The sequence below is a fragment of the Impatiens glandulifera genome, chromosome 1 (assembly GCF_907164915.1).
Source record: "Impatiens glandulifera chromosome 1, dImpGla2.1, whole genome shotgun sequence".
Classification (NCBI taxonomy): Eukaryota; Viridiplantae; Streptophyta; class Magnoliopsida; order Ericales; family Balsaminaceae; genus Impatiens; species Impatiens glandulifera.
The window spans coordinates 77,783,462-77,793,129 of record NC_061862.1 but is presented as its reverse complement, the minus strand read 5'-3'; the positions used below and the strand labels follow the sequence as shown (position 1 = coordinate 77,793,129).

The following is a 9,668-nucleotide window of genomic DNA, read 5'->3' as shown; positions in this document are numbered from 1 at the left end:
ATTTTCTCATTCATATAAATATATTCTCTTTTATTAAATTAAATCATGTTTATATGTATATAAAATATTTTGTTTATAAAAGTTTGTTTTAATTTTTTTATCATATATATATATATATATATATATATATATATTATTACATATTTATTTGTTTTTATACAATTTACTTATATTATGAAACAACTAATAATAATTAATTTTTTTTTATTTGTTTATCTAATTATATATATATATATATATATATATATATATATATATATATATTATATTTTCTCTTCATATAAATATATATTCTCTTTTATTAAATTAAATATTTTATAAAAATTTCGTTTATAGTTTTATTAATGATGTTATATATTTAAATAAAATATATGAATCACAATTATTATTTAATTTTTTTTAAATATTTATTCTATAAATTATTTTTTCAATAAAGATTACTTACATCAAAATCTAGTAAAATCCTAGTATGGAAGTAGACATCGATCAATATATATTATTTAAATCACAACTTTAGAAAAAAAAAAAAAAAAAAAAAAAAAAAAAGAAAAGAAAATGGTAACAATGTTGACAATTAATTTGGCTAATTCATTGATTAATCAACTTAAGACGAAGTTAATACAACTGGCATAGTGAAAACAACTTTATCACGACTATATAGATGACAACAACCTTAAACCAAACTTCATATTTTGACAATCATTAACAATTAATTTAATCTTAATTTAATATTGTAAACTAATGACAGGCCGGCTAGCTTGATATGAAGTAAACTATGTTAATTTTTAAATATATTAATAAATTTGTATAAGTGGTTGGATAAGACTACTTAATTAGATTTGACAAAAAAATATTAGACGTTAAGAACAAAGGGTAAACAAGATGCCGTCTATGTATACAACTTCGACGTCGAGCTAACATCTGGTTGATTTTTATCTTATAAACAACTTATTTTTCTCGAAAAGATTTCCATATATTATAAACAAATTGTTAAGACAACAACACAAATTACATTAATATATTATAACATAAATGCAATAGCACAAACATCTTTACAAAGTACTTAAACTTAACCGTTCTTTAATTAAATACAAACAAAAACTAATATGATCTAAGTTTCTCAATAACATCAATAACAATGAAACTGCACAATTCGATAACCCTAATTAGCCAAAAGAATTAAGAATGATTTTTTTAAGATGCTAGATCCTCTTTTCCTTATTCTTAGTGTTCTTCTTGTTCACTTTCAATGAGGTTGGTTGCTCACTAAATCAAGTCTCAATAGTGCACCATTTTTCTAAACCGATAACACCTCTCAAAACCCAACAATGGTATTAAGAATTATTCAGATTTTACCAATAATGTTCCATAAAATATCTAAGAATATCTTTTCCATAATATGGAAGCAGTGAAGTAGGATAGACAAAATTGATGTTATCCTAGGCACATAACATGGGCAAATGATTCCCTTTTTGATTAAATTTTTCTTTATTATATTATTGTTTTCCTTTCAAATAGTTTATATATATATATATATATATATGAAAACAACATTTTAGATGTGTCACGATAATAGAGATCTTACTCTATATAAATTAAATGTGTGACTAATGATAATAAAAGTATACGTGAAAACTCAAAACGAGAGAAAATCGTGGATATAAAAGAAAACATTCACGGTATCGTCAAAATTAAATTATTATTTTAGAGGGAGATAATAATAATTTATTCATATCTCTAGTAAGAAACCTAATTAAAAAACCATATGTTTAAATTTCATATAAATTAGATACTAAGATTCACATAAATTTCCATGTAAAACTAGTCTCCACTTTTCCTTTTTTTTTTAAATATATTATGGGTAGACTTTACAAAATGAACGTTATTTTAATGTTGAATGTTAAAATTAATTGACTCTCTACTATACCTGGGAACAGTTACAAAATGGGTTTCATAATCTGACAAATTAATTAAATTTAAAATTAATTCAGATGAGTCCAAATTATAACAAACATTACCCCAAATAAACAAAAAAAGAAGAAGTTATAATTGATTAAATATTAATTACCAATCCTCTCGGGCCGGCATGTCCATTTAGAAATGAGCCAAAACAATTATAAATATTGGGCTTTTTCAAATCCAAAAGAGGCCCCTAAAAAAATGATAAAAATAACTAAATCCCCTCTCCTCTTTCTCTCTCTACTATTACTACTCTCAACATGCTTTCCTACAATCATTGCCCAATCACCTATCAACATCTGGCCTAAACCAAGAATCTTCTCCTGGACTCGCCCGCACTCGATTTTACTTTCCAATAATTTCACTATCCTATCACCTACACATAAATACCTCTCGCCGGCGATTAACCGTTCTTTATGGCGTGCCCTTTACGAACACCATCAACCTCTGGTTAGCCCCGCCGTAAACCTAACCGGAGGTCCGGCGCTTCTGTCTTTAACCGTCATCGTCGACGATCTCCTTGCTCCGCTTCACCACGGCGTTAACGAGTCATACACATTGACTGTTCCATCCAATGGAAGCAATGGAGCGGTTCTGTGGGCGGAGACGGCGTGGGGAGCGATGCGAGGATTGGAGAGTTTTACGCAGCTTGTGTGGGGGAATCCTTCTCGTGTGGCGGCGGGAATTGATGTCTCCGATTGGCCTATTTTTGGTCATCGGGGAATTATGCTGGATACGTCGAGGAATTATTATGGAGTAGAGGATATATTGAGGACGATTAGTGCGATGAGTGAGAATAAGTTGAATGTGTTTCATTGGCATATTTCGGATTCCCATTCGTTTCCTATGGTGTTGCCGTCGGAGCCGGATTTGGCTGCGAAAGGATCGTATGGCGTTGATATGCAGTATTCGATTGAGGATGTTAATAAAGTGGTGGAGTTTGGTTTGGAACATGGAGTTAGGGTTTTGCCAGAGATCGACATGCCAGGTATGTTTAGTAGTATAGCTTAGTTGAAATCTTTTATTTTTTCCATGTAGATACTGGTATTTCTATTATTGTTAATCAATTCATTCAATTGAAGCTATTGAAAGTGACTCTGAGCTATTATTTGATCTTTTAGTACAAGTTTCAGCTCCAATATAGGGTTTATCTTGTTGGCGATTGGTGAGAAAATCAACACAAAATCAGACTGTATGAATTGTATTACTGCTTAGAAGTGGTTAATTAGCTTATACACAAAAGATGTTTTATAACTTATCTGATGAATTATCAATCATAACATCCCAATGACTTGGATGAATTGTTTCAAACTTCCTTCCTATTTCCAGTCTGAACAAAATACTGAATTCATTCCACCTGTGTTGCAGGCCATACAGGATCATGGGCCGAAGCTTACCCAGAGATCGTTACCTGTGCCAACATGTTCTGGTGGCCTGCAGGAGCCTCATGGTCAGATCGCCTTGCATCTGAACCTGGAACTGGTCACCTCAATCCATTGAACCCCAAGACCTACGAAGTTGTAAAGAATGTTATTCGTGATGTTACCAACATTTTCCCAGAACCATTTTACCATGCAGGGGCCGATGAAATTATTCCTGGCTGCTGGAAAGCCGATCCAACCATTCAAGGTTTTCTAGCAAAGAATGGCACCCTCAGTCAGCTACTCGAAATATTTGTCAATTCAACTTACCCATACATTTCTTCCTTAAATCGTACTGTGGTTTATTGGGAAGATGTTCTGTTGGATCAAAATATCAATATAAGATCCACTATTCTCCCCACAGAAAACACAATTTTACAGACATGGAACGGTGGACCAACTAACACGAAGAAGATCGTGGAGTTAGGATACCGTGCCATTGTTTCATCTGCAGATTTCTATTATTTGGACTGTGGACATGGTGACTTCATTGGAAATAACAGTGAGTATAATCAACCTCCTGGAAGCGATCAGAAAAATGGTAGTTCATGGTGCGGGCCTTTCAAGTCATGGCAATTGATATATAATTACGATATAACGTATGGATTGAGCGACGAAGAAGCCAAATTGGTGTTGGGAGGAGAAGTGGCACTCTGGTCTGAGCAAGCAGATTCAACGGTCCTGGATCCACGTTTATGGCCAAGATCTTCTGCAATGGCTGAAACGATGTGGTCAGGGAATCGCGATGAGAATGGGTTGAAAAGATACGCAGAAGCTACAGACCGGTTGAATCAATGGAGGCATAGAATGGTTTCTAGAGGTATTGGTGCTGAACCCATTCAACCGCTTTGGTGTATAAAGAATCCAGGCATGTGCAACACTGTTAATGCATTTTAATTTATATTTGTTTTCTTAATTATTTCATTGCAAGATATGAAACTTCCCTGAGTGCAAAGTAAGTTTAGATGATTGTGTGAACCTCTGTTATGAATCTTTCTATTGTTTATCTATAAACTTCATTGAGATTATCATTGACAGTTGCACTTAGGGTGCTTTTGATAGGAACAATGTGATTTGATAGGAATCTAACATCTATACTTTATCTTTTGTCCATTATGTTTTTCCTCACAATCACATTATTTTATTGATACAAAGTTGACCCTTTTAAAAGATTGGGTGCTTTTGATATAATTGAATTTTAAGTGCTAAAATAGTTAAGTGTATGGAAAAGAAATGTTTGATTTGTAAAATGTCAGGAAGGTACTTGAAGACTATTTTACCCTTGGTAGTTTTAAATAACAAATTTTATTTCACACTAAAATGCAGAATTTAATAAATAAACTAGCCTCCTGCTCCTAAGTCAGGAGCATGATAATGAATATTGCTACTAATACACAATAATATGGGGCAAAAAGAAAGTGGATGTTCCTTGACTTTCAAGAAGCTTATCCACTCCCACTTTCTCAAGAAAAGCCATAGCCCACCAAGACAACTCACATGCTAAAAAAGGCTAACCAAGCCTAGAGGAAAGAAGTATACAAAGAGAATTTGAATAATATGAACAAACACTTCTTTCTTTCTGACTTTGATCATGTGTTATGGGCAATTAGGGTTTCTACCAGGACCACCATAATAGAAGTAGTTACCCCAATCGTCATTCCTGCCCAGTTGAACATTGTAGCAATTGGATTGCTCCATGAAGGTTCCAATTTCTTTGGGAGGTCGGAGATTGTTGGACCCATCTACAATTTGAATATTTCTGAAGTAGCTAGCTTTCTTAAATCCTTCATTTGGGAAATGACCACTTCCCATATGAGTGGTGGTGTGCTGCCCATCTTCTGCTGTATTCACCACTTCCCCTCCCCACTCTACCATTGATGCACTGTCTGATAGATAAGAAAACAAGAATGCTGGCCAGTATCCCAATACATACCCATCTCCAAATTGCATCCACCAGTCTCCTTCTTTCGGGTCCTTCAAACACACATACACAAGCAGTGTAAGAATAATAAACCCATATAGAAACAAACATATACAAGACCATAATTGGCTTCACAATCAAGTTTCTTATCATTTTCCTAGTAAAATGAATCTATGCACTTTTGTTTATGAGACTGGTCACACTAAGTTTTGATAAGTTTAGTTTCCAATTGTTATCCATATGGATTCACATCTAATACCAAAATGATGTTTCATCTGAACAATCCAGATGAAATCAAAGATATTTGAGACTCATCTAATTGAGATGAACCAGATATAAATTGGTCTCAAATGCAATCTAATTGAGAAAGAATTTGAATCAGGGTCACACTAAGTTTGGATACAATTCGTTTCCAATTGTGATCCCATGATTCACATCTAATACTAAATGATGTTAAATAGAGAGGAAAACCCGTTAGGAAATTTTTATTAATGAGTCAGTTGAATTACAAAGTTATTCTTAACTGATAAGAAAAACTCCCAAGCTAACTAAGACACCCTTTAAGGTATGAGTATACACGTAAATTTTCCTTTGTATAGAACAAGATTTACCGGCGATATAGAAAATCAATGTAGCATGAAGCAAACAAAAACAAGAAAAGATAGATGATGTCTCATCTAAAAAAATCCAGATCCAAGGAAATTGATATAAGCCAGATATATAATGCTCTGATATTGAATAATTGAGCATTTCCAAAATATTGAACTAGATTTGGGGGTTCTAAATAGTATAAGCATATTTCATTCAAATAGATGACTCATAAGACCCATGTGGAATCAAGCATTATTCTAAGCTTATATCTAAAATTATACTGAAAATGCTCCAATAAGCAAATGGTAACTAACTTATATATATATTAAAATACCATAGATTATTAGAAACCTGTCAGCATATTACATGCATCCCATTAAAAAAGAGAGGCATAAATACTATTTGAAAATAAGATAACAATTAGTATTTGCATATAAAAGTAGGAACATACCCATATGATAACACGTCAAAGATTCTCTGCCACCAGGAATATCCATATTTGAATAATATTTAAGTACACTTTTACTTTGTTTGTATATTTAATTATTATTATTATTATTACCTTCCAGATAAGTATGCTAATATCATACTGAGATCCATGGTAACTAGAAATTGGGGAAATGCTGGCACCCATTGCTATTTCATTATTGACTTGAATAAATCCTGAACAAAGGAGATTGTAGCATCCAGTAGCTTGATAGGCATCACTCTGTTTATTATTGTTTTTTCATGTGAGACTAATTTACTGACCATAGTTGTTATTAGAAAATAGACAAAAAAAATTGACTAACTTACAGTCCAGTATGTGAATAATCTCGTGTTGTTATCTCCATATAAGTCAGGGCTGACCTGCCAGCCAGCTTCAATACTGTTGAGATCAGATGCAAAAGAACCTCCTAGAATCCATATCTGAGATAAACTGAACTCATTTGTTTCCTGAATTTGTGGCTCCCATACATTGATTGTTGCCTTTGCTCCATAGTACTTGTCTCCTTCAACATATGCTATTGCATGCTAAAAACCAAAAATAAACTAATAATTAGTATTAGTATTAGTAGTGTAAAGTATTTTCCCTTCTCCACCTTTCTTTTACCCTTTTAGCTTTATTTGAAAAAGACTCTTTCACTCAGAATTTCTCATATGGGTATGGGATATGGATGAGATCTCTTTTGGAAACATTTTCTTCATCTGACTTTGGATGAGAAAACGTGACTTGGAAACACTCAATCCGTCAAAATTTCTCATCTGGATATTGAATTCATATGAAATCTTGTTTGGAGAACCTTCAACCTTTCTTAGTCTGGAATCACCTAAAATTGGTTTCGACCCACTATTTTAAATTTAGAAAACTAACACGATCCACCACTTCAACTTAAGGCGATTGATAGCTATTCTAGTGGGGTTAATCCAAATTTAATGAATAATGTTGTCCGATTTCAGTGTATCCGAACCAACCAACCAACCAACCATAATTACAACAACAAGATGATAGAATAGAAAAAGTGTTGTACCTGGTGACCACTTTGTGTGATGAGATCAGGTTCAGAAGATTGAGGGACGAAGACAGTGGAGTGTTTGTTGTTCTTCTTCTTCCCATAATGTTTAACAGAGCCTGCTCTCAAAACATCATCAACTTTAGTTCTTCTTACTGGAATAGTCCCTTGTGGACATTTCTTCCCTTTGGTATGCCATAATTGACTCATCATAGGTCTAGATTTCCTCCCAATTGACGACAACTTGTTCGTATCAAACAACAACCCTTCCGGATTATAACTTGGTCTCATCTGTATAAAAAACCCCCGATTAATTTAAACCAAATTCTGTAACTGTGTTTTTGTGTGTGTGTGAGGGAGAGAGAGAGAGAGATGCCTGAATTGTATGGTTCTGGAAGAGAGGATGATCGAAAGCAGGTTGATGGGATATACGGATACAATCTATTATATCTCCATCTGGACTCTGTAAGTTCAAAATTCAAAATTCAAAAACAAATTATCTAGAGAGAGAGTAGAGAGTAGAGAGAGAGAGAAAGACCTTGATGGATTTAATGGCGGGTTTGTTGAAGTGGCGCATTTGCTTGCGAAGGTGACGATGGTTCTTAGAAAAGGATGGTACTGGTTGATGAAGAAGGAGGAGAAGAAGTAAGAGTAAGAACCATGTCATCTTCTCTATAAGCTTGGTGGTGTTCTTGAGTCCTCCTCCTCCTCCAATGCTAAAATGTGCTGCTGCCATTGTTAAAGAGAAGTGAGAAAACAAAACAAAACAAAACGAAGCACAGTTCAAATCTAAATTCTGCCTTTTAATCAATGATTTGGAATGCCAAACGGGCCCGGACCAAACCTGCCGACGTTGGAAAGGGAGAGAGAGGATAGGATAGGAGGGGGAAGAATTACGGGTTTGGTTGGTTCCACTTCTCCACTCTCTTACTGAAACTTGAACTGTGCTGTACTGAACTGACCTCTCTAAACCAATAATATAAAGAAATTTATATATAAACAGGTCCCTCTATTTTAATCATAGCCCTTATCTTCTTTAATTATATATATTAATAAATTTAATAATATCTATCTCTTCAATATTATGGTTTCTAAGTTGTAGAATTTTTTTATGGATTAACTTTTGAAATTGGTGTGTTGATAATAAATTTTGATCTTAAAAATACAACTCAAACATTAATTTAGTTTTAAGGGAAAAAATAAAAAATTAATGGGTGATTGAGTTGATTGAATGTTGAACTCTCTTACTTAATAAACTAAATATGAAAAATCATAAATTAAGAATTAAGTTAAAAGGGGTGAGATTTAATAGAAAATTAAACTTGAGGATCTAAACAATGAAGAGAACTAACCTGACACCTCGCTTTTGAATCAAACCCGTGAAGTTGAGGACCAAAACAATGATAATATTTTGGGTGTCACTTTTCAATGGAACCCGTGAAGTTGAGGACCTAAACAATGATAATATTTTGTGGGGCATGTGACAAAATTTGAATATAGTAGGGGCTTATTTATCATTATTTTGGCCAACAATATATATATTTTTATTATTTCTTCTTCTTTCATTTTAAACTTTTTTTTTATAACTGAACTCCATTCTTTTTTAAAAAAAAAAAAAAAGATTTTAAACATCCTCACGGTGGTCTCTCTCTCCGTCCACTAGATTTTCGTCTTCATTATTATTTGTTTGTAGGGACTTCTACAAAAGAAATTTATCATTTTTTATTTTATTTTTTGAATTTATTTTCAAAATAACTAGGACCTCTTTTACATCAAAAGGGTTTATAATGAAAATAAAAAAAAAAAACAAAAACTACATTTGAATCAAAATAATATGATTAAATATCAAAAAGAAAATTTCAACCATATTAAATAGTTAAGATGATTTAATCTTGACTAATGTTGACTGTTTAGACAAACATAGTTTTCTTTATATGATATAATTAACTATGTTTATTCTCTTAATCACATTAAACTAAAATTAACAAAAGCATATTTAAAAAAGTCAATAATATTATAAATATGAGAGTTGTTTAAATTACGACAAAAACAATACAAACGATATATTCTCGAAACACAATGAAATTAAATATAAAAAAAAAAAAAACTATATCACAACTCATGAATATATTTTTTTATTATCTATAGGAACTTAATACAAGATCATCAACTTAAGTCTTAATTAGGGTAATTTTAGGGAAAATTGATAAAGATATTTTCACTTAAGTTGATTAAGTTATTCTTGTATCTATTAAGGAGATAGTAGTATAAAATGTATGGGTG

At 32.4% G+C, this 9,668-nt stretch overlaps 2 protein-coding genes across 7 annotated transcripts; one reads left to right on the top strand and one right to left on the bottom strand.

Annotated features, from left to right (window-relative positions):
• The first annotated feature begins 2,047 nt into the window (after positions 1-2,047).
• On the top strand, positions 2,048-4,415 carry LOC124918987 (beta-hexosaminidase 2-like). Its single transcript, XM_047459074.1, has 2 exons — positions 2,048-2,947; positions 3,328-4,415. The coding sequence occupies exons 1-2, from the start codon at positions 2,101-2,103 to the stop codon at positions 4,275-4,277; spliced, it is 1,797 nt and encodes a 598-aa protein (XP_047315030.1). The 5' UTR covers positions 2,048-2,100; the 3' UTR covers positions 4,278-4,415.
• A 251-nt stretch (positions 4,416-4,666) lies between these two features.
• LOC124918989 lies at positions 4,667-8,319 on the bottom strand. 6 transcript variants are annotated; one of them, XM_047459080.1, is made up of 7 exons: positions 8,283-8,316; positions 7,924-8,114; positions 7,762-7,848; positions 7,404-7,676; positions 6,688-6,906; positions 6,455-6,601; positions 4,667-5,354 (listed from the first exon to the last, which is right to left on the bottom strand). In XM_047459080.1, exons 2-7 carry the CDS (start codon positions 8,050-8,052, stop codon positions 4,977-4,979), a joined length of 1,233 nt encoding a protein of 410 aa, XP_047315036.1. In that variant the 5' UTR covers positions 8,053-8,114; positions 8,283-8,316; the 3' UTR covers positions 4,667-4,976. The 6 variants fall into 6 exon arrangements, with proteins under 6 accessions (XP_047315036.1, XP_047315037.1, XP_047315032.1 ...); XM_047459081.1 differs by having other exon boundaries at positions 7,924-8,111; positions 8,283-8,314; XM_047459076.1 differs by having other exon boundaries at positions 8,186-8,300.
• Positions 8,320-9,668: the final 1,349 nt, after the last annotated feature.

Bases quoted from the DNA above. Each gene is read 5' to 3' on its own strand.
- LOC124918987 (XM_047459074.1), top strand. From the start codon at position 2,101: ATGAGCCAAAACAATTATAAATATTGGGCTTTTTCAAATCCAAAAGAG. The intron at 2,948-3,327 runs GTATGTTTAGTA...CCTGTGTTGCAG, and splicing joins GCCAGAGATCGACATGCCAG to GCCATACAGGATCATGGGCC.
- LOC124918989 (XM_047459075.1), bottom strand. From the start codon at position 8,121: ATGGCAGCAGCACATTTTAGCATTGGAGGAGGAGGAGGACTCAAGAAC. The intron at 7,849-7,923 runs GTCTTTCTCTCT...TTGAACTTACAG, and splicing joins CCGCCATTAAATCCATCAAG to AGTCCAGATGGAGATATAAT. The intron at 6,907-7,403 runs GTACAACACTTT...TTTGGTTTTTAG, and splicing joins TCACACAAAGTGGTCACCAG to CATGCAATAGCATATGTTGA.